This window comes from Dipteris shenzhenensis, chromosome 26 (assembly GCF_047967505.1).
Source record: "Dipteris shenzhenensis isolate YYH24624 ecotype China chromosome 26, Dip_SZ_1.0, whole genome shotgun sequence".
Taxonomy (NCBI): domain Eukaryota; kingdom Viridiplantae; phylum Streptophyta; class Polypodiopsida; order Gleicheniales; family Dipteridaceae; genus Dipteris; species Dipteris shenzhenensis.
The window spans coordinates 34278070-34303412 of record NC_141621.1 but is presented as its reverse complement, the minus strand read 5'-3'; the positions used below and the strand labels follow the sequence as shown (position 1 = coordinate 34303412).

The 25343-nt window shown below is 43.1% G+C and overlaps 1 protein-coding gene across 2 annotated transcripts in view; it reads right to left on the bottom strand.

The window, feature by feature from the left end:
- The window catches only part of BRM (transcription regulatory protein SNF2), a 66710-nt gene that overhangs the window by 21431 nt on the left and 19936 nt on the right, over positions 1-25343 (bottom strand). For both annotated transcript variants that reach the window (XM_087397329.1, XM_087397330.1), the window contains exons 7-12: positions 9559-9651; positions 9354-9437; positions 9035-9238; positions 8547-8789; positions 6762-8405; positions 6042-6644 (exon numbers count right to left, since the gene is read on the bottom strand). In XM_087397329.1, the coding sequence (XP_087253455.1) occupies positions 6042-6644; positions 6762-8405; positions 8547-8789; positions 9035-9238; positions 9354-9437; positions 9559-9651 (2871 nt within the window). The remainder of the gene's footprint in view (positions 1-6041; positions 6645-6761; positions 8406-8546; positions 8790-9034; positions 9239-9353; positions 9438-9558; positions 9652-25343) is intronic.

Genomic DNA, 25343 nt, shown 5'->3' with positions numbered 1-25343 from the left:
GTAGGAACTACAAGTGTGGAGGTGGTTTTGTCTAAGTGACAAAACCACACTAACCCACTAACTGTGGTTAGGGGGAAAAACCTCTAGTGAGGGAAAAGTGCCCCTAACTCACTTATGGATTACATTGGTCACTGCCTAGAATGCAAATAATTCTAACACACCCTGCAGTGCCAATGTGATGATGTATAAGGAAGTGATCAATCACCAAAAGGAGATAAGTTCAACGCACTGCGAAATGCCTCAAACTTCTTCACGTGGAAGTGATTTGGTGAAGGTGTCTGCAACATTGTCATGTGTTGACACATAGATCATACTAATCTCCCTTGCATGCAACTTCTCTCTGACATAATGATAGTGAACCTCAATGCGCTTCGTGCGAGCATGAAACACAGAATTCTTTGCCACTGCTATAGCACTCTGATTATCAATGAGAATTCGAGAAGGACCTTCCAATAAGAGATGAAGATCAGCAAACAAACAACGCAGCCGAACACATTCAACTGTTAGCCGAACACACAGTTAGTGTGGAGGTGGTTTTGTCTAAGTGACAAAACCACACTAGCCCACTAACTGTGGTTAGGGGGAAAAACCTCTAGTGAGGGAAAAGTGCCCCTAACTCACTTATGGATTACATTGGTCACTGCCTAGAATGCAAATAATTCTAACACACCCTGCAGTGCCAATGTGATGATGTATAAGGAAGTGATCAATCACCAAAGGAGATAAGTTCAACGCACTGCGAAATGCCTCAAACTTCTTCACGTGGAAGTGCTTTGGTGAAGATGTCTGCAACATTGTCATGTGTTGACACATAGATCATACTAATCTCCCTTGCATGCAACTTCTCTCTGACATAATGATAGTGAACCTCAATGTGCTTCATGCGAGCATGAAACACAGAATTCTTTGCCACTGCTATAGCACTCTGATTATCAATGAGAATTCGAGAAGGACCTTCCAATAAGAGATGAAGATCAGCAAACAAACAACGCAGCCGAACACATTCAACTGTCGCTGTGAAAGCTGCCCTATACTTAGCTTCACATGAGGAAGTAGCCACCGTAGATTGTTTCTTGCTCAGCCAAGAAATGCAAGCTTTGCCCGAAAAGAAACAATTACCACTTGTGGACTGCCAGTGTCATAGTCTCCAGCCCAATCAGAGTCATTGTAAGCATGCATCTGCAAGTCACCCCCCTGGGAAACAATACTTTGTGCCTTGCAAGTAACGGAAGATGTGTTTTACAGCCTGCCAATGTGTTGTCTTTGGACTGTACATATACCTGCTCACCTAGGATACTGCATATTGAATATCGGGCCGTGAGGAAAGAGGAGCTTGAGAAGTGTGAAGGAGGAAAGAATGTGAATTAGAGTGTCTTTCCTATATGTAAATCCTATTTTGAAATAAAGAAGTTTTTTTCCTTTCTCAACTATGTGTATGAATATTTTTTTAACAATTTGTTTTAATGATGTGTATGAATACTTTTTATAATTTGTTTAACACTTTAATAATGCACAACAAGACCAATATGATGTCCATGTTTAAATTTTCTTTTGGGTGGCAATGCAATTTTATTTCATGGGAGTGGCTGTAGGCTTACAATCTTGCATGTTGAACCTATCTAAAGCTTTTGCACATACTTAGATTGAGACATAACAATGCCACGCTTGTCTTGTATGAACTGGATCCCCAAATAGAAATTTAACATGCCCAAATCTGTCATGTCAAATTCGGCTTTAAATTCAGCTTTAAAATCTGCAATTATTTCCTCATTTGACCCTGTGAGCAGCATGTCATCTACATAAAGAATGATGACCAAAATATCCCCCCCATCCTTCTTGATGTAGAGGATGCTTTCAGTGGGACTATGGTGTAACCCCTTACTTGCCAGGAAGACATCAATCTTGGCATACCATGCACGTGGGACTTGTTTCAGCCCATATAAAGCTTTATTCAGCTTGCAAACTTGAAGTGCATTACCCGAAAGTTCAAAGCCAAGAGGTTGTTTGACATAAACCTCTTCCTGCAAATCCTCACTGAGGAAAGCTGTTTTTATGTCCAACTAATGGACATTCCAAACAAAAGTTGCAGCCATGGCAATAACTGATCTGATGTTGGTCATCCGAGATGTAGGAGCAAAAGTCTCCTCATAATCTATGCCCTTTTTCTGAGCATAGCCTTTGGCAACCAGCCATGCCTTGTACCTATCAATAGACCCATCTGGCTTCCTTATCACTTTGAAAACCCACTTAGTACCAATAGCATGCTTTCATGGTGGTAAATCCGTAACATCCCAAGTTTGATTTTTCTCAATGGACTGCAATTCATAGTGCTTGGCATTTATCCAGTGCACACTATCCTTGTCTTCTTCAAAAGTTTCAAGTTCTTCTTCATCAAGAAGAGTACCTGCATAAGCTGATTCAACAAAAGGAGCCCCCTCTGCATGCCTTGATGCACTACGAGTCCTGCCAGGCAAAGGTGTCTCAAGTCAACTCTCCCTGAGAGTCTGTAGCAACTGTTTTTGATGCATGTATCTCTTGAATCTCTTGCCTGACAACATCATCCACTGCCTGTGGAGGAACAAAATCAGCATGTGGCTGAATCGGGGCATGTGGAGCAGGGGGAGGTTGTTATTTTCAGCATGAGCATCAGCCAGGGAACCAAAAGCAATAGGAAGCAACCCCTCAAAAACATCATCTGAAGAAGCTGGAATAGTGAATTCAGCATGTGTATGAGCTGAATTCTCTGAAAAAATGACATCTCTACTCACAAAAATCTTGCGTGTGGCAAGATTGTAGAGACAATAGCCTTTGCTTTGTGCACTATACCCAACAAAGATACACTTTAGTGCCTTATCTGACAACTTATGTCGAAACTCCACAAGGCATATGCAACACATCCAAAAACACGAAGGCTTTCTCCCATGCCAAGCCTCATAGGGAGTGATTGTCTTCAAAGCCTTTGTGGGAGCCCGATTTAAAACATAATTAGCACATACGAGACCTTTGAGCCAAAATCTGAGAGGCAACTTCTTGCTAGTAAGCATGCATTTATCCATCTCCATGAGAGTTCTATTTTTCCATTCAGCTTTGCCATTTTGCTGAGGGGTAAGCCTCACTGTAAGCTGATGTGTGATGCCTTTCTCCTTCAAAAATGCCTCAAATTCATGAGACATATACTCCCCCCACTATCAGTGCGAAGTATCTGCACCTTGAGTCATGTCTCATTTTCAACCATGGCCACAAAGTGTTTGAAATGCATAAACACATCTGATTTTTTCTTCAAGCCATGGATCCAAGTATAATTTGTGTAGTCATCTATAAATGTGACATAATACAGATAACCACCAAAAGCAAGTGTCCTCATGGGACCACAGACATCACTATGTATGAGCTGTAATTTGCGAATAGCTCGTACTGCACCATCCTTTTTAAAGGAAAATCTATGCATCTTACCGAGGATGCATCCATCACATGCATGAGGAGGTGACTCCAAAGGAGGCAATGCATCAACCATAGCATGCTTCTAAAGTGTCATCAAGCTGCCATAGCTCATGTGCCCATATCTGGCATGCCATAACTCCACATTCTGCATGGCAGCAGTGGGAGTGTTTACTGCAAGTACAAGATCGGATCTTTTCTCATAAACATAAAGCTAAAAAAGACCCCAATATAAAGTGCCAGACAACATTAAAGCATAATCATTCTCTTTGTCTCGGACTGCACACTTAGCATCATCAAAGATAACTTGAAATCCTCCTCGATTGTGAAAGGACACTGAAATTAAATTCTTCTTTATACCGGGCACATAAAGAACATCCGTAATTCTGAAATTGGTGCCATCCGTGGAGGTAAGTATAATATCACCCACTCCACACACTGAGAAGAATTGTTTGCACATGTCACCTTCTTTTTAGCAGGTGGTTCATGCAAAGATGCAAAAAGACTCTTCCTTGAAGTGATGTGCTTGGATGCACCACTATCAAAATACCATGTGTTCAGTGTCTCATTAAGACTGAAAGTGCATGCATCCTTCGAAGGGTCATAGCTGCAAGTCAGGAAAGCATATGACTCATCCTCAAGTTGTGCATCACATGAATCCCATCTTTTCTGTTCCGGTGTGGGAGCCACCAAGCCAGCAGCTGTTGCTCCTATCACCTATCCTACAACCAAAGTCTACAAAAGTTCTCCCAAAATGACAATTTGTTGTCACAGCCTATCGAAGGCTTCAAATGCACCAGAATGTTTTGCAAATGCCAAAAATCTGCAAAATCTGTCTGCAAAAATTGGCAAATGTCTGCAATGTGACTCAAACTGAGTCCAAAACTGCTTGCAAAACTCCCAAATTATCTGTCCACTGCCAAATTGCATCCAAAATGCAAAGGCCCCAAATTCCTGCAAAAAATGGCAACTGAAAGAGGGCAGTTGACCAAAAGCCCCAAATGTTACCAAAATTGCACTTTGTCCGCAAAAGCCCCAAATTTTTGGAAAAATCTACAATCTGCGTGCAATGTCTGACCAAAAAATGCACAAAAGCACTCAAAAAAATGCAATGTGCCTGCAAAGGACTCAGAAGCCCCAATTTCTCTGCAAATAGAAACACCTGCAAAGGAAGGTGCCTGCAAAATGATCCTGCAAAGAGACCCTGCAAGGAAAACTTGCAGAATGTACAGACGCCAAAGAAGGGTACGGATGCCTACAAAATGTACGGAAATTTGCACTGTGTACGGACTGCTGCACATTCACTCTGCCGAACAAACAATACACGTGTATGGCAATTGTACGGATGCATGGCGTCTACGGCAACTTGCAGTACGGTAGTGTGTACGGTGTATGAATGGGATGCAGCTTATGAGAGCTACGCAAGTCGTACAGTACGGATGGCGTTGAACTGCACAGCTGAAATGGCGACCAATTTTCGTACAATCATACGGACTGTACGGACCGGACTGTACAGACGGATAGGTACAGGCTGAAGCTCTGGGATGTGGGCATGGAGGAGAGATAGTAGGTGCAAGAAGCGTACGGACTGTCAGCACTGGGTACATTGTACGGACGTTAGGTGCAACAGTACGGATTTGTTGTACGAACGAACAGTAGCAGCAGACACGAACGGCAGGAGCTTGAGTTGGAGGAAGGAGCTTAACAAGGCTCTCATACCAAATGTTAAAATGGGAGCAAGAAGAAAGCAAGAGAGCAGAGAGCAAAACTTCAAAGCTGGAATAGATAAGATGTAGGAACTACAAGTGTGGAGGTGGTTTTGTCCAAGTGACAAAACCACACTAACCCACTAACTGTAGTTAGGGGGAAAAACCTCTAGTGAGGGAAAAGTGTCCCTAACTCACTTATTAATTACATTGGTCACTGCCTAGCTAGAATATGCCAATAATTTTAACACAGAAGGGAGAATATGAGCTGTCTGAAAGCAACTACCAACCCAAACAATTGTGCCAAGGGAAAAAGTAAGTCAAGGAAATAGAGGGCACAAAATCTTTTGCTCTAGTATTCAAGCTATGATTACTCCTTTTCATAGAGAGCACATCATCCATATGGGTGCCTGCATGTGTGCACGGGTGGGTGTGCTTGTGGGAGTGGGTGAGAGTGAGGGTGTGGGCATGGGTATGGGCATGGGCATGGGTGCAGGTATGGATGTGGGTGTGTACATGTATCTGTGTGTCTTATGCTCACATTATCGTCTCACACAAACTTCCAAAATCCAGAGAGCAAGTAAGCATTTGCCACACCAAAGAAGAGGGTACAGAAAAAGATGGCTATAGGTGGTAGATCAACTCTGTTTCTTCATAGCTCATTCAGCACTGTCTGCAATAAAGCCAAAGTAGTCTGTTTGAGACTAAATGGTGGTTGTCATTCCTGCCTTACTATCAGATTTCACCATTACAAGCACCTCTCATGTATATGTACAAGAAAAAATTTATTATCTTACAAGCCAGTGTGACATTTGATCTTGCGGAAGATAGATTGACTCAGTATCATAATAGATTTATATTTATAGTTTAAACTTCAAAAGCAGCAAACATATGTACCTTCTTCTGCGTACTCTCAGGCATACGCCCAGCAGGCACAATACTTGGAGAGCTGCCCATTCGAGTTGTGGACTTCATGCCCTCTTTGATAAATTCACTTGTATCATCATCTTGCTCTGGAAATCCTGGGACCTTGCTGAACTTTGGTAAAATACGAGACTGTTGTGAAGGAAATCCTTCCATTGGTCTACTGGTTAGGATTGGCTCCATTACATGTCTTCTTTTGGCAGAAGGCGCCCATTGATCTGATCTCCAATAAACTGACTCCGTTCCTCCCTCGCCTTTATCATCAAATCTTTGCACTTGCCTCTCAGGTTCAAATATTGGTCTGTTTGCCTGATAAAACTGCCTGTCAATTTCATACAGCTGTGACAGCTGGTATGGAGGCGGTAACCTTTTCTCAACAAGGTCACAACTACTTGTACCAAGTTTCTCTAGAGGCCGCCGACGATGTTGACGAGCACTTCTTTTTCTCTTGGTTGGAGGCTGCACTGCCTGCTCCTCTTCCAAATCCTCTTGCTCTTGTGCCCAGCTCTCTGAAGGCTGTACCTCGAAAGGCGAATCGCCAGAGGCTGCAATCTCCCCTTCTTCAAGTTCTTCAGCCTGTGCAGAATCATTTATAGTTACTCAGGTAGCAGGAATAACTATAGAATCAATCCAACCTCTGGACAAAAGAAACAACACAAACATCATTTACAAAAGAAGGTCTAATTTGCATACCACTAGTTGAGTAATAGGTCTGCTATCAAGAGCTGCTAGTGATCCAAATTTCTGCTGAGACATTGGTGGAGTTTGGCCAGCATCACCTTCATTCCTGACTACTTCATCGTCCTCATCATGAGACAACTCTGAAGCCACCTCAAGTAAATCATTTGCTTGTTTCTCAATACAATCCGTTGGTAAGGACCCATCAATAATATGTCCTCTGCGACCTTCAAGTTCTTCATCTGACACTTCACCTTCCTCCTGCTCTTGTGCATCAACCTCTTCTTCCTCAAATTCTTCCCTGATCTCCCCTTCTTCTTCATCGTCCGACACATCCCTCTGTACCTTTTGTTCGATTGCTTCTACAGCCTCTTCAGCTTTTTCTCCTTCCAATATTCGGATTTCCCCAGAACTCATCCCTTTCCCTTTCTTTCCACTGTCTGAAATGTGTTTTTTTCCCAATGTGGAGCTAAGGTTTCTCTCTAATGCCATATCAAAAGGTTCTGAGAGCATCTGTTCTTCCTCCTCAGTTGTTCCAAAGGTTCCCACAATACCCTTCTTTGAAGACTGTCTTGACATTGATGCAATTGCAGCATTCACTTCTCGGGAGCTAACACAGAGCCACTTAGGAACTTGATGGTGCTGCAGCATTTCCCCTGGCCAATCATATTCATCATCCATTTGATCAAAGAAATCCACTTCCTCATCACTTCTAGCAATCATTCGATTGACTTCCTGCAAGCTTGGCACATCATGGACACGTTCCTGATACCTCTCTTCATCATGTAGCAATGCTTCAAGGGTCAGTCGACGTTCCTCTTGTGTTGTCCGCTGATCAAACCGTCCAGCATTGATTACCTCATCAGCCATATCAATTTTGTGTTGTTGAATGGTGTTGCGCACTAAACTCTCAACAGAGCCAACATAGCGATCCTTTCCTGCCATATCATCATCATCCATATCGATCGTGCCTCCACTTCGGATTTCATCTTCTTTTTGATATCTGGGAATAGTCTCCACAACAGCTTCCATGTAGATAACTCTAACTTCCCGCTTTTGCCCAATACGATGGGCACGAGCTACTGCCTGCTCCTCATTTTTGGGATTCGGATCTGGATCATAGATAATAACTGTATCTGCAGTTTGAAGATTAAGACCCCTTCCAGCTGCACGAATGCTCAGAAGAAAAATAAAGCAATCTGATCCAGGCCTATTGAATTCCACAATTGCAGATTCCCGGGACTCCAAAGTAGTAGTACCATCAATTCTTCTATATATCAGGCCACGCCACTGGAGATACTCCTCCAAGATGTCTAAAAGTCTTGTCATTGTGCTGAAGAGCAGAACACGATGGCCAGTATTTTGAAGCTTGATCAAAATTCTGTCCAATATCCATAGCTTTCCACATGAACGCACAGAAAACTCATTCATGCGATCACCACAATTTGGATAATTTAGAAATGGATGGTTACAGACTTTCCGTAACTCCATGCATTTATTTTGAAGGGGTGCATAAGCTCGCATCTGTTTCTTGCCATTCCCCGCTGCAACTCTCACTGCTTCATCTTCAGGGTCAATCCTGATAGTTCCTGTTGCCTTTATCCAATCATAAATCGCAGCTTGCAGAGCTGACATTTTACAGCGCAAAACTACTGGCACCTGCAGACATATAGCACAAACTCAAATGTAAGTTATAAGTTTGCCAAAATCCAACACTCCTGGAGTCGTGATCATGCCAAAACCTGACCATCGATTTCTCTCTTCACCCATGAAAAACATAACAAATTGCACAAGTATCACCTTTGGGGGAAGAGAGCCTTCTACATCCTCCACACGGCGGCGAAGCATGAAAGGTTCTAAAATCTGATGCAGCCGATGAATAACAATCACCTTTTTCTCTGTCTCTAACCAGTCATCCTCCGGACTTATCGAAGAACCATCTTTCTGGAATGGTGTTGAGAACCAATCATGAAAAGATTTTGAGTTATCAAACACCTCTGGCAAGAGCAGATTCAAAAGTGACCACAGCTCCCGTAAATCATTCTGCATGTAAGTGAACCATATATGTGGTTGTTAGAACAAATGAGCAATTATAGACAGTTGAGAAAAATGTATTAGCCATTTGCATACATGCCTACTGCGAGTCCCAAAGTGCGACAAACAAATGTATTGTGTGTGCACTTGATTATGTTTCTCAATTTTTCGTCATTTCGGCAAGGGAGAAACAATAATCTTTAAAGATAGGTCAACTCTGAAACCTGAAAAAAGTCCTATAAACCAGATTCAACCTGCAAAGGAGTGCCTGTTAAAAGCAGACGTCGTTGACAGCGGAAGCGATCCAAGTCACGTGCAAGCCTAGACTCGCGGTCCTTCATGCGCTGTGCCTCATCGATAATTAAGTATTTCCAGTCAACCTTTGATAGCTTTGACCTATCGCGCATGATGAACTCATACGTAGTAACCAGCACATTGAACTTCAAAGCACAAACCTCCTATAAAAAAACAAAGAAACAGATACATAAGAAATTGAGAGGTGAAATCTAATTCGCATCTAACTTCTCACAAATGACTTGCCATGGAAGTTTATTTTCAACTTTTAATTCAAACCTGAGAATACAGTTTTGAGCGCTGCTCCTTGCCACCAACATAGAATATACAGGAGACAGAGGGTATCCATCGCAATAGCTCACTCTGCAATTACAGGAAGCCAGCAAGGCAAAACCTCAATTTTGAATATGGATGCAAAATGGAAAACAGAAATATGTCCATGAAGGTAGGACTTTAAGACGTACTAACAGCACGAAACACGCACCTTCCAGTTTACAATAACCGCATTGGGTACGATTATGAGATGAGGACCGTAATTGCCTTTAAACTCCATTAGGTATGCAATCAAAGCCATCACCTGCAACATTTAAGTTTGAGAAACCACAAGAGTTCCAAATGTGCTCACTTTCAGCATTATACATTCACACAATAAAAATATCATCAATATCTCCCCTAGAGCATTTACAATATCAGTAAGGACTGCACATTTGGTTAAAATACATTGCAAGGGCTAGCTTTATATATATATATATATGTGTGTGTGTGTGTGTGTGTGTGTGTGTGTGTGTGTGTGTGCGTACACACACACACACACACATATATATGTACACACACTTTTTTTTGAGTGAAAATTCTTGTGCATTATATTACAGAGTCATGATCCCAAAAAGGAGAAAGTGCCCAAATACATCAAGAGAAGATCTCAATATATGACAAGTATACATAATAGTCTATGTACCGAGTTTGCAGACAATCATAAAAGGATTGCTACACAGAGTACTTGAAAAAAGAGAAAAGTGAAAAAGTTGGATACCAAAACTCTATGATTTATGTCCTTCCATAGAGTCTATAGTGCCCAATAGCGAACCCAAGTGAAAAATAAAACAAACTCATGTCTAGGTGGGTGAATCCCAAAAAGCCAGAAAGACTTTCTAAAAGTAGCATTCGGAAATCTGGATCTCAAACACTGCTCAAGGAAACCCAGAAAATCACGGGTGTGGGAACAATGCTAAAGAAGATGAGGCATTGATTCCCGCGGAGCCCAACATCTGCAGCAAACTGCCGGAGCTATGTGTCCGCACCAAAATCTGCCCAGAAGGAAGAATCCCTAGCAAGACTCTCCACAAGAAAACCTTTTGTCAAAGAGGAATTTTTGAATGCCAAATCCCTCGCAATCGCTTTTGCCACCACTTTGCAGGGCAATTCATTTGCCAAAGATTACTAACCCTCTGTGAAACCCAAGGCAAGGGCAGAAGAACTTTATACAAGGAAGAGACAATAATATGAGAGAGTTGCAAATGACGGCATGTCGGCCTTGGCAAGTGAAGAGTCCAATCCTGAAGCCGATCCTCAATCTCTAGTGGGGGTACTGGCTGAAAATGCTGAAGCATATGAGTAATAGAGTGCCATACATGACGATAGTGCATACCAAGATTATATTTTGTAACAGCTAAAGAGAAAGAAATAAGGGTTCCATCATCATGAATGACATCTGCAATGCAGTGGATCCCTTTCAAACTAAGAAAGTATGAACATCAAGGCTCCTACAAAGCCAGCGGATGGACAAAAACCCTTGACCAATGTATGCTTTCAGGTCGTAGGGAATTGCCCTGCAATGAATCCCTACCATGCTATTCCAAGTGCGAGAGTATATGTTTTCAATCCATCAACATGCGGGATACTAGTGGACAGCCTTTGATCTTACCATCAATACAACCAAGAAGGAAATCCCTGTGAGTGGGCTGCTAGTATCCAAAGGCAGGAGTGGTGAGATGTGAAATCAAATGGCGCATCATGGCAGCCCAAGGCTGAGAGCCATGCATAAATTGCAGCATCAATTTACCTTTATGAGCAAGAATATGCATATGGATATTTAGAATATTGAGACCCCCATGCATCTTTGGCAAACAGAGATGTTGCACTGAAAGTAATCTCAAACTATTCCTGCCATGTTTAGAGCGCCAAAAGGATTCCATAACCATAGACATGAAATATGTAAGATCTCCCTTGCTAAACATAATCAAAATGAATTGAACTTCCAGTATTCAAGCTTTTTCTTTAGCTTGGCAAGTATCCCATCAAATTGTTGGCAACGAGTAATTGTCCAACCTAAAGGATAACCAAGGTGACGAACCAGCTGAGTAGGTTGAACAATTTTCCCCTGGCCATAAAATTGAATGCCAAACTTTGGAATGCAAAGGCAGCAACATGGATTTTTGACAATTTACATGAAGACCAGCAGCCAGACCATATAATGATAATGCATGCATCAAGGAGGATAGATCCTGCTCAGTATTCTGAGAAGTAAAAAATCAATCATCATTATAAGCCTGAGCAATCATAGTGCTACTTCCAAGAAACCCATGTAGCATGTCAGTCGCCACCAGATGATCCATATATTGAAGCATGGGATGGGTGGCAATAGCATATAGAAGCGCACTAAGTGGACAGCCCTGATGAACTGAAAAACGAAGAGTCCAGGCTTCAAAAATATCCCCAGATAGTATACAAGCAGCTTTACTGTCACTGTAGAGCCAGTAAATAACATGCTGTAATTTGTGACCAAAACCCAATACATGCATAGTCTGTGAAATAAAATCCTATTGGATTGTCTCAAAATGCTTGGCAATGTCAACCTGCAATAATAAAACATCATGCTTTGTGTATTTGGCATATTCTATTCCAACATAAGCATTTGCAATGTTATCTGTGATATGCCGTCGAGGAACAAAACCATAATGTGCAAGATCAAGGCCATCATGTAGATACCCTTTAATGCGATTAACCAGCATTTTGATGATGATCTTGTAAATGACAGGCATGAGAGCGGCATATGCTGATTTTCCCAAGCAAAATTAATCATGCATAGTAAAGTTGACTTTAGAATATCCCATTATGCAAGAAAGAACTCAACAATGACACAATCCCATCTTGGAGATTCCAATCTACCACATGATTTTATTGCTTCAAATAATTATCTTTCACTGAAAGGGCCTTCTAGCCCCAGAGCCTGTCCAGGAGTAACAATGGGAGAGACATTTTGTAAGAGTTGGCTCCTTCTGCAAGGACTGCTTGTGAAGGGAAATCTGCAATCCCAAACTGTCTAGAAAATTGAGAAACACATATTGCAGCAAGATGTGCTATAGAAGAATTCCAAATCCCATCAGACAAAAGAGCACGGAAAATATTAGCAGATCGCCTTTTGGAATGCAAGCTTTTGAAGAATTCTTTGGAAGAAGAACCTTTGTCCAGGAAAGCGCTCTGTCTTGCTCTTGTCTCCCATTTAGATATTTTTCCATGATCATTGCTTTGTAACCAATATCTAGCCTGACATAGAGATGTGCTTTCTTCCCTAGACAAAGACTGAAAGTGACTAAGCTCAATCAAAGATTGGCAAGTAATTTTTGCCCGAGCAACAGTGTTCCTCAACGTCTTCATGTAGGTTTTGCCATATTCCCGAATGACGGATTGCATTCTAGCAACAAAAGCATCCCAAGCATAATCCATGTCAATGAGACTCTAAGATGAAAGAGGCAGACAAGCATCATAAACCATTGCCTTGTAGGCATCATCCTGTAAAAAACTATTCTTTATAATGAGCAGCCTTCTTTGTGAGAGTCTTATCATCTAGCATTTCATGCAAAGAAATTCTCAGCCATAAAGGGGCATGGTCTAGAAGAGTGAAAGCATAATCCACCCACGTTTTTGTAGTAAGATTATCATAATGTTGTGGGTTGACCCTATACCAACGATCCGTGCGTGCCTGATAAGAAGCTTGTGCATTATGTTGAAATGTGTAACTTGGCAAACCGAGTTGCAATTCCTTCCAAAGATCAGCCAAACTGAGCTGAAGCAATGGCTGAGACCAATGATCCCTTTCAAAAGCCTACATGAGAGTTCGACCAGAAGTATTATCTCTCAGTTGAGGGGCATTATTAAAGTCTCCACAAAGAAAAGCATGATGCCGCCAAGGATATCATTGCATATCATCCCAAATCAAACCTCTACCACGAGAAGATTGTGGGCCATAAACTGAAGCAAATTCAAAAATCTCTCCTTGAACACACTTTTTTTTTTTTGTGAGAAGAAATCTTTTATTGCTGTAAAATAATTACATTCATAGTTACTTCAAGAACGAAGTAGCTACTACTCAACTAAAGATCTCAGTATAAGCTATATACACATCCTGATCAATCAAACGAGTCTGAAGACAATCGTAGAATGATTGTTGCAGAGAGCGTTTGAAAAAAAGGAAGGAAGAAAATATTGGATCACCAAAGACTCTATGATTTCTGTCCATCCATAAAGTCCATAGGGTCCAATAGCGCACCCATACAAAAAATAAAACAAAACCCTGTCGCTGTGGATGAAAACCAAACAACCAGAAAAATCTGCCAAAAGTAACAGTAGGAAATCTCTGTCGAAGCCTCTGTCTGATGAGAGCAATGAGATCAGAAGTATTTGGACAGGACCAAAAAATGTGAAGCACTGATTCAGTAGAGTGCTGGCATCGGTGACAAACAGCTGAAGCAATATGTCTGTGTGCGAGTAACTGTCCAGATGGAAAAATACCAAGGAGAACTCGCCATAGGAAAAGCTGTTGTCGAAGAGGGACTTTGTAATGCCAAAGGAGACGCAGCCTTTTTCTCCACCACTTCACTGGACGATCCATATGCCAAACAGTATTTGCTCTATGGGAAATCCAAGGTGGAGGTAATAAGACTTTATACAGTGATGACACTGTGATATGTGAGAGCTTCAAAGGACGGGCGTATAAGGAAGGAGAGCGTAAAATCCAATCCTCAAGCCGATTCTGAAGTTCCAAATGAGGCACCGGCAAGTACGGTTGGAGCATTGCTGAAATTTTATGCCATAAAGGACAATAGTGAGCTCACAAGCCATATTTGCGAGCAGCCATAGAAAAAGATAACATTGTGCCATCCTCCTGAAGTACATCCACCACAGATGAAATGCCTTTGAAGGAGAGAAAATAAGAACGTCAAGGTTCTTGTATGGCCAAAGGAGAGTGGAATACTTTAGACCAAAAGATATTCTCTGCCCTCAAAGAGTTTCCCGAGAGAGAGTCCCTGCCATGCCATTCCAAGTGGGAGAGAATGTGTTTCCAATCAAGAAGCAGACGAGAGACAAAAGGGCATCCTCTGATCTTGCCTTGGATAGAGCTAAATAAAAAATCCCACTGAGTAGGCTGCCAATTCCCAAAGGCAGATGTATGAAGATGTAATAAGAGAGAGCTGATCATGAAAGCCCAAGGCTGATCTCCTTGCATAAATTGTATCATCATTTTCCCTCTGTGAGCAAGTAAATGCATTTGAATATTGAGAATGTTCAGACCCCATGCATCTTTGGAGAACAGAGACGATGCATAGAGAGTAATATGAGACTTTTCTTGCCATGTTTTGAACGCCAGAAAATTTCCATGATAGCTGACATAAATGAAACCAGATCTGCCTTAATGAACATAGTGAGAGGCAGATAAAATTGTATGTATGCTATCAAAATGGATTGTGTAATTCGCAAACGAACATGTAATGGCCAAGTTGCAAGCTTCCAATATTCAAGTTTTGCCCTTAACTTTACTAGCACCCAATCAGTTTGTTGTGAACGGGTGAGTCCCCAATCTAGAGGATAACCAAGATGTCGAATGAATTGAGAAGCGGGGACAATTTCCCCAGGCCACAGAAGGTTGTGCCATTCCTGTGCATGTAACCGCAGTAATTTTGATTTCTGAAAATTTACCCGAAGGCCAGCAGCCAATCCATATGTGGAAAGAGCATGCATAATCATGGACAGATCATCCCGAGTATTTTTTGGAGTAAAGAATGAGTCATCAGCATAGGCCTGAACAATCATGCTATGACTGCCAAGAATCTCCAACCCGTACAACTCGTCAGTGTCCAAGAGGTAATCCAGATATTGAAGCAGTGGATGAGTGGCTATGGCAAAAAGTAAAGCACTCAGGGGACATCCTTGCCTGACAGAACAAGCAAGAGTCCAGGATGGAGAAATATCTGCTAAAAGTATGCAGGCAGCTTCACTATCTTGATATAGCCAAGTAATGAGTTGCTGCATTTTTGTACCAAAACCCAATGCCTGCATAGTCAATGAAATAAAATCCCACTGAACAGTATCAAAAGCTTTGGCAATATCAACTTGCAATAACAAAACATCCTGCTGTGTGTATTTGGCATATTCAATTCCGATGTAGGCATTAGCAATGTTGTCTGTGATATGCCTACGCGAGACAAAACCATATTGAGCAGGATGCAACCCATCATGTAGAAACCCCTTTAGCCGATCAACAATCATGTCTGCCAAAGTGAAACCGGCCTCTAACCACTCAGAGGGCAGTAGAACTAAACCTTTAATCACTTCAGCACTTATTTACAGCTCACAAAGCATATATCACAACCATTAACCATTGCATGATCACCATTTGGCATTTACCCATTTGTTCACAAACAAAACCACTGAAAAAGGGATGGAGGCTAGAATGCCCCTGCTCAACAGACATAGACAAGTGCACCCGATTGGCCCCAAACACCGTGGCGCCCCTTTCGGTATTTCTTTATATTTCACAGTGAAATGATTACAAGTTGCATCTGGGAGACCTTCCCTGCAACTGAGCACGCAGCCCCAATTCACTAAGCCTTCACAAGGCTTTCAAGCATATAACACCATCACATAAGTGCACTTAACCCATAGGCTCAACCCAAAGGCATTCTCTTTTCCGAGTGCAGTTCCATTGGCTGTCCAGATGCAATCACACTGCACCCCAGCTGCACTCTCTTTGAGTGGTTTCCAGATGGCATTCACAAAGCTTTTCAAAGCTCCAAAATAAAATCAGCAAAGTACCCAACCAAAGAATGACTCATGTAGCACTGCCTGGGCACCTGTGAGCCAAGAAAGAGGCGGCACACGAGGCCAACCAATAGCTTATGGCAAAAAGAAATTGCAGTAGCAAAATCACAACTCACCAAGCCCTGAAGACTCGAACCAAGTCCTCAATCGCCAAGAGGACATAGTAGCCAATGCCCAATTGCATTCTCAGCCAAAGAGGAGTGCAAAGGCATGAAGAAAGAGCATTTACAAGAGCCGACCAGCAAGAATTCCATTGAAAAATGCGAAAAGAAGCACTTCTGTCGCAAAGAAGTGGGAGTTCTTGGGCTCAAAAGAAGCGTGCTTCAGAGAGGAATGCATTGAGAAGGTTTTGGAGAAGTTTCATCGCCGGAAAGTCCTCCAAAACTGAGAAAAACCAGTCAACCAGCGCGTGGGACCACTCGAAATTCAACAGAAAGCTGTAGCTTTGCAAGAGGAGAGGCCCAGGAGGCGGTAGAAGAAAAAAGGTCCAGAAAAAGCCACTTTTGCAAATTCGACCAGCAAAAGAAGTGCTCAGCTCTGCCCGTTCTACCAAACGCACGGAGGGAAAAGCATATCACTACGAAGGGGAGGCAGAGGGGAAGCCATCGGGCCAAACGGAAGTCGAGGAATCCAAACGGGTGAGGAGTTATGAAGAAAAACGGAATTCAGCTGAAGGAGGCTGAAAAACCAGTCCAAAATCTCAACAAAGGGAGAAGATGAGAGAGAAAACCACACATGTGAAGTTTAGAAGGCCCAGGAAGGTCCAGGAATGGCAAAGGAGCATGTAGAAGGCACTAGAGCCACCTGGAACTCTAGGGGGGCCATTGAAGGTACATGGCCCTCTAGGGGGCCCATTAAAAATTTCCCAACAACCACTCTTTTAATTCCTTGGAATGCCTTTGGGCCTAGGGATTAATTACGCTTATGTGCTAGGCACCATGCCGCGTTTAATTACACATTATTAAGCCCACGCTTGGACTTTTAAAACCAAAGTTGTCACGGTCTTGTAGTACATTAAAGTACCTAGAATTTCACGCCCCCGTGACATACCCCTCTCTTGAAACAGCAAACCACAGTTTGCTGCCCCAAAACACAGGAGCGAGCATGAAATATAGCATAAAAGAGTATACAAGAAAGCCACAGCTATAGTATACAGAGACACTGTAAATATGGCTAGGAGAGGCATGCATCCATCCATATATACTGCTCAAAATCTATGTGATCCTCGGCGATCAATAGTCAAGATGCATCAATATCATGAAGTCTCACAGCAGAAATACTGTCAACTGAGTATCTCCGATGAAACATACAGTGTCATCAAGCGACCTCATGAAATCACAGTGAGCCCGTCTGTACTGAGGGAGTGGAGGTGCTACCCCCCTCTCGAACATCAGGTAATGCTCCAGACGCTCGCTCTGCTGAACTACCTGTAGGAGCCCGGACCGCAGTCGGCTCTAATTGGAAAGCATCCAGGTAAAGCTGCAATATCCCAGGTGAATCTGCCAGTTCACCTTCCTCCATCCATTTCGCATCAAGTGATGGGTAATTTTGAAATTTTACCAAGTAGCGACGGATAACTTTACCCTTGAGCTTTCTATCTCTGTGTGCCAGAATCTGCTCTGGGACCAGAAGTTCATCCTGTTCTTCCACTTCAGGCTGCACCTCATCAGGTACATCCTCGGGAATATCTCCATGATATTGCTTTAATAAGCTCACATGAAAGGCATTATGTATCTTCCAATGCGGAGGCAACTTCAGCCTGTAAGCTACCTCGTTTATCTTTTCAGAAACCTGGAAAGGACCATAGTAACGCATGTTCAGCTTTGTGTACAGCCTTTCCTTGCCTTTCTTATTTTTCAGCCTTGCCTTCTGAAAACGCAGCAAAACCCAATCACCTTCTGTGAATACAAATTCCCTGCGGTGCTTATCTGCTGCTCTCTTCTGCTTGTCTTGACTTCTTCTTCTTCTTGGCATTTGTTTGCACAATCTGAGCCAAATTTTGAGCCAGCTGAGTCAAAGCAGTCACTGCACTTGCAAGCTGTGCATTCAACATAGTAGCATCATCTGACTCACTGCTAGAACTAGTATCACGGTTGAGCTCAGTTGTAGCTTCATGTGTGGCCTGCTCAAAAGGCATTTGTTGTGCTCCCTGCAGCTGTACACTAGCTGGATCATTAAGGCTTTCCTGCCTTCTCCTTTGAGGAGTTGTGGAGCTCTCTTGCTCATGGGTACTCACCATGTTTATGGTTGTAATATTCAGCTGTCAAAAAGTGCAGCAAAGATATCCTTCCACCAAACTACCGAGGCCCACCTCTTGAGAAAGAGTGTGTGGTGTCCCGGCAATGGAACCAATGAAACCGGCCTCTAACCACTCAGAGGGCAGTGGAACTAAACCTTTAATCACTTCAGCACTTATTTACAGCTCACAAAGCATATATCACAACCATTAACCATTGCATGATCACCATTTGGCATTTACCCATTTGTTCACAAACAAAACCACTGAAAAAGGGATGGAGGCTAGAATGCCCCTGCTCAACAGACATAGACAAGTGCACCCGATTGGCCCCAAACACCGTGGCGCCCCTTTCGGTATTTCTTTATATTTCACAGTGAAATGATTACAAGTTGCATCTGGGAGACCTTCCCTGCAACTGAGCACGCAGCCCCAATTCACTAAGCCTTCACAAGGCTTTCAAGCATATAACACCATCACATAAGTGCACTTAACCCATAGGCTCAACCCAAAGGCATTCTCTTTTCCGAGTGCAGTTCCATTGGCTGTCCAGATGCAATCACACTGCACCCCAGCTGCACTCTCTTTGAGTGGTTTCCAGATGGCATTCACAAAGCTTTTCAAAGCTCCAAAATAAAATCAGCAAAGTACCCAACCAAAGAATGACTCATGTAGCACTGCCTGGGCACCTGTGAGCCAAGAAAGAGGCGGCACACGAGGCCAACCAATAGCTTATGGCAAAAAGAAATTGCAGTAGCAAAATCACAACTCACCAAGCCCTGAAGACTCGAACCAAGTCCTCAATCGCCAAGAGGACATAGTAGCCAATGCCCAATTGCATTCTCAGCCAAAGAGGAGTGCAAAGGCATGAAGAAAGCATTTACAAGAGCCGACCAGCAAGAATTCCATTGAAAAATGCGAAAAGAAGCACTTCTGTCGCGAAGAAGTGGGAGTTCTTGGGCTCAAAAGAAGCGTGCTTCAGAGAGGAATGCATTGAGAAGGTTTTGGAGAAGTTTCATCGCCGGAAAGTCCTCCAAAACTGAGAAAAACCAGTCAACCAGCGCGTGGGACCACTCGAAATTCAACAGAAAGCTGTAGCTTTGCAAGAGGAGAGGCCCAGGAGGCGGTAGAAGAAAAAAGGTCCAGAAAAAGCCACTTTTGCAAATTCGACCAGCAAAAGAAGTGCTCAGCTCTGCCCGTTCTACCAAACGCACGGAGGGAAAAGCATATCACTACGAAGGGGAGGCAGAGGGGAAGCCATCGGGCCAAACGGAAGTCGAGGAATCCAAACGGGTGAGGAGTTATGAAGAAAAACGGAATTCAGCTGAAGGAGGCTGAAAAACCAGTCCAAAATCTCAACAAAGGGAGAAGATGAGAGAGAAAACCACACATGTGAAGTTTAGAAGGCCCAGGAAGGTCCAGGAATGGCAAAGGAGCATGTAGAAGGCACTAGAGCCACCTGAAACTCTAGGGGGGCCACTGAAGGTACATGGCCCTCTAGGGGGCCCATTAAAAATTTCCCAACAACCACTCTTTTAATTCCTTGGAATGCCTTTGGGCCTAGGGATTAATTACGCTTATGTGCTAGGCACCATGCCGCGTTTAATTACACATTATTAAGCCCACGCTTGGACTTTTAAAACCAAAGTTGTCACGGTCTTGTAGTACATTAAAGTACCTAGAATTTCACGCCCCCGTGACACAAAGACTCACAAATTTGTTTTTTGGGAGGGAGTTTCACAAGACCTCTCTTCCATGTGTCCGGCATTTTTTGATTTTGCCACGCCACATTCACCATATATAGCAATGAGTGCTTCAAAATGGGCCAATATTCTAGAAAAAACGCGACTGTTAAACCATCCCATCCTGGGGATTTCCATCTGCCACATGATTTGATCGCATCTGACAGTTCTCTCTCGGTAAAGGGTTCCTCTAATTCCAAAGCTTGAGTAGGGGAAATGATAGGAGAAACATGTTGCAACAGTAAATTTCGTGCAAGCAAAATCTGTTGCGAGGGAGGAGCTGCAGAGCCAAATTGCTGAGAGAAATGATGCACACAAACTGAAGCAAGCTGTGACCGTGAAGTAGTCCATGATCCATCAGGCATAAGTACTCTGCAAATTTCTGTTTTGATTCTCTTCTGATGTAAATTCTTTGGAAGAGCAGCCTTTATCTGTAAAGGCTCTTTGTCTTGCTCTAGTCTCCCATTTTTCCAGTTTCCTATGATCATTTAGTTTAAGACAATGTCTGGCCTGGCATAGTGTTGTTTGCTCATGCATGGACAACGAACGATGATGGCTGAGTTCAGTGAGGTCTTGGCAAGTGGATTTGGCCTGAGCAATGGATTCCCTCAGAGTCTTCATGTAAGACTTGCCATATGCTCTAATCACAACTTGCATTTTAGAAATAAAACAATCCCAGGCACCATCAACATGAGTATGGCTGCTAGAGGAAAGACAATGAGCTGCTTCAGTAACCATTGCCTTGAAATCAGCATGTTGCAAATAACTATTGTTGATGATTAGATGTCTCCTTTGTGGCAATCTATCATCTGGCATATTATGAAAAGATAACTGCAACCATAGTGGGGCATGGTCTGAATGCACAAAGGCATAGTCAATCCACATTTTGCATGTAAAATCCCCATTTTGTTGGGGAGCGACACTATACCATCGATCCAGACGTGCCTGATAAGCGGAAAGAGCATTATGTTGAAAAGTGTAGCCCGGTGACGAAGGCTGCAATTCCTTCCAAAAGTCAACCAGATCCAGATGCAAAAGTAGTTGAGACGCATGCCTTTCAGGAGATAACATATGGTCATGCCTGGAGGTGTTGTCTCCCTGTTGTGGAGCATTATTGAAATCCCCACATATGTAGGCATGATATCTCCATGGATATTGTTGCATGGCATCCCAAATTGCAGTTCTCTCTCTAGAGGACTGAGGTGCATAAACTGAAGCAAATTCAAACACCTCTCCTCTAATAATGCATTGGAGAACAAGCCATCTGCCTTTGTTGTCATTTAAAGCAATGACTGGTTGAAGCTCATGTTTGATCAGAAGGACAACCCCTGAGAAAGAGTGCTCCCCAGCATAGAAAATATCATATCCACAGTAGTGTCCTGTCTTGCCTGCATAAATATGTTGATTGTGTTCTTGTATTGCCACTATGTCAGGCTGAAATCTGTTGATGTACAGCCACACAGATTTCCATTTCCTACTGTCACACATGCCCTGGACATTGAGTGTAAAACATTTGATGTAAGCAGTCATATATACAGGTATTTATAGTAATGTAACAACTATGTACAGCAGCAAAATTTATGAGGTCAGCCTTGCATTTCTATCTCAGGGTCAAGGCCTCGCCCCTGAGAAGAAGTAGCCGCCTGAGAAGTAGACAGCAAAGCAGCAACCTCTTCTTCAGGGAAGAGTGTTCTGCTGGCTGTTACTGTAGCCCATGTGATCCCAATTCCTGTATTTATCTCTGGGGTATTTCCGCTAGAGGATGCACCATTCCAAGTGCGGGGGGGTGGAATTCTTCGAGAAGAAATAACTTTTCTTGGACTTTGCCAGCCATCAGTTGAAAGTTGCTGGCCTTTGGTCGAGGATTGAATAGCAGGAGGTGAATGTGAAGTGAGATTCCCATTGGGAGCCACTGGAGCTTTGCCTTTATCCTGGCTCCCAGAAGGCTGTCTACTGCTTTTATTTTTGTTGGCAACTGGAGTAGGAGCATCTTTGGTAGGCAGGTAAACTGGCAAAGTAGCACGAGGCATTTTATGTTGATTCATTGGACACTGTGAAGCCATGTGTCCAAACTTTTTGCACTCAAAACAGGCCCCTGCAAATAAACCCCATTTGAGTTTATAAAAAGCACTTCCCATGTTCACATTGTTCACCGTGACTAAATAAGAGTCCGGTGTGGGATTATCAGTATCCCAGAGAATGCAAAATCTGTTTGAGTTGCCATTTGGCCGTGGTGGGCAGACCACTTTACCTAAAGATGCTGCAATTTTAGGCAAAAGTGAGGCCATACATTGTGGGAAATCAACAACTTCAACCCAAACCGGGCATCTGTGGCGGATTAAAGCCTGAAAGTCCCTTGTGGGAGACCATGGCAAAACATGCACCATTTGCTGCCCAAAAAAGAGAGGTGAATGTTCCAAAACATTTGTCTGTGGATCTCATCCACCATGATAACCTCAAAAAAGCCCCTGGCTGCATAGTGTACTTTACGAACAAAAGAGCCAACCAATGTGCGTGTGAGCCAGTTGCCTATCTCTGCAGTAGGTGGCATCTGGCCTGGAAAAAATAATATGACTGCATTCTTAGCATATTCCATGACTGGATCCACAATTTCATCAACCTCAACCATGAGGCCAACTGAAGGAACCGAGTCTTTCCACTCTTTCCTTGTATCTGCAAATCCTTCATGCATTACATCATATACCAGCTGAGCCTCAAGGGTATCATGCATCGGGTCATGCTGACCCTCAACCTGCTTTTGCTTCTTGCAGGGAACCGAGCGCTCCTTTTGAAACGTTTTTTCATATAAATATTCTGCCATGACTTTGTAAGAAAAGGAGCTCAGAAATGAAGTACCTGTAAGAGGGTAGAAGAAGCCAAAAAAACCAGTCCCAAAGAAATATCCACAGGGAGCTCACAAGAGAAGAGAGGAAGAGTATAGCTGGTGAGGAGATAGCAGAGGGAAAGGTAAGATTGTGATACAAGACTGTTAGGGAAGACACCAGAGCAAAAAGCCCCAAACCTGTACGGCAGGAAGTACAAGATTGTACGGACGATGCTGAGTTGTACGGAGGTATATACGGGCTGCACTGAGAGAAACTTGACAGTACGATGGTACGACTGAGAACGTGAAGACTGGCCTGTACGGAAAGGTGCGGGCGTACGTACGGAAAGGTACGGCGTACGGACAAAGTACGAAAAGGTACGGGCGTACGGACGCCGTACCGTGATCGTGCAAATGTACGGACGGGGCCGCATAGGTTTCCTGACTAGGACAAAACAGAGAGCGACGGACACCTCACCGAGATTGCATTTACACGCCGCAAGCAAACGTAGACACACCTAGGAGATGTACAAAAGGTACGGTAAAGCAGCAGCTGATGTGGGCCTGGACGGAACAGCTGAGGCGGGCTAGGATTTGTACGTCAAAACACCGTACGACCTGTACGGGTAACCGTACAAAAGTCACAACGGTGGCTGGAGAGCAGCGGACGCTGACAGGCTCGACACCGCTCTCTCCTTGAACACACACACACATACACACACACACACACACACACATATATATATACATACGTATATATATACATACATACATACATATATATATATGAGCTGTGGGCTCATTTGTGGGAATCCTTCGAGATGGATAGTACAGCCTCGAGCATCCCAAGTTCGGCAAAACACTTGAATTGGTGGACACCGACACATGGTTGTGGTCATGGAGAAGGCATAGTGCTTGGCTAACCTCAGACTCGGAGGTGATCCTTTATACTGGATCTATCACTAGGTGGCAAGTTTGCTAGCTACTCCAATCTTGCCTTTCTAATCTATGGTTGTTTTGCAAGACTTGGTGTCATAGTAGAACGTTGGCTACAATCAGCGAAACATATTAACGAAGTAAAGATGCTCTAGAATCTTGTTGATTACTCAACACAAGGTAGAGGGAAATGGTGCTGACCTGCATCAAATTCTCCCCTACATCCTTCGCCTACAAAAGCTTGCCATCCAGGAGCAAACATAGAAAGCAATCCTCAGGAGTGTTGTGCCATAGCAGTAGCGGTATATGAATTATTGGACGGCCATTCTAAGCTATTCTGTCAGCTCTGACATGGCAAACTTGACAACGAACTGCAGGAAGGGTTTGTGGGTTGCTTCACTTGCCCTAAGGTGTGTTTTGCATGAAAGAACATGCATCTGCTCCAAAAGGGTAGTTTGGCAACTGGCTGACTCGTTCAACCTGTTTCGAAAGGTGGAAGGCTTCTAAATTGAAGCCCATGAACAAAATCTGCAGCGACCTTCCTTTGCATGCATATGCATGTATAGGCTCCATCACCATGCTAATGATTCGTTGCATGTAAGATACATGCTGAAGTGTTGTGTTGGAGACATGCATACGTGCATGCATGCTCATTCATGGGCTGGAAAATCATCCATGTGAAAGGTATGGTGTGAATGTGTCTTTCGAATTCATGTACCACCTTTCGCAAAAAATGCATGTCGGCATGTGTGGTGTATGTATTGCTTACTTTACCAAAAGCACATCTTACTTTTACCTTCAATGGGGCAAGTTCTATACCCATGATATGACTAACATGAAAGCAAAGCCCTCACACGTGGCTTGAAACCGACCTCTAGGGCAGTAATCCACAACTAATTGGTCATCCACATTAATTACAACCATATGCATCACTTCCTTGTAGTTAACAAAACTGAGAAATAAACTTTAAAACACTAGAAGGGAGGCTAGGATGCCCCTACTCAAAGACACCATTTATAACAAGGGCTCACCCTTGCACTTTGCTTCATTGACACTTCCACTATTCTAACCAATTCCTGGCTTCAATAGGCATCCAAATCCAAGTACAAACTAGTACCCAATTGCCAAGGCAAGGCTAAGGCATTCCAAATCTTCTATGACCAAATGAAAGCTGTCTCATGCATTCCACAGGGCATCCAACTTGCAAAAGAGTGTTTGGTGGTCCCAAAATCAAGTGTCCAGCCTCTCAGGGCAACAAAGCAACAGCACAAATCCCGAAAATGCACAAGTGACCACAGAGTGAGATGATAATCACAAGTCTGACCCTCTGATTCCAATTTTGACACACGCACTATGTCTGGGTATCGATTTACAGCTTGAATTCGCAAGGGGAGAAGTACGAAGAAACAAGAAGCTTCAAAAATGATCAAAAG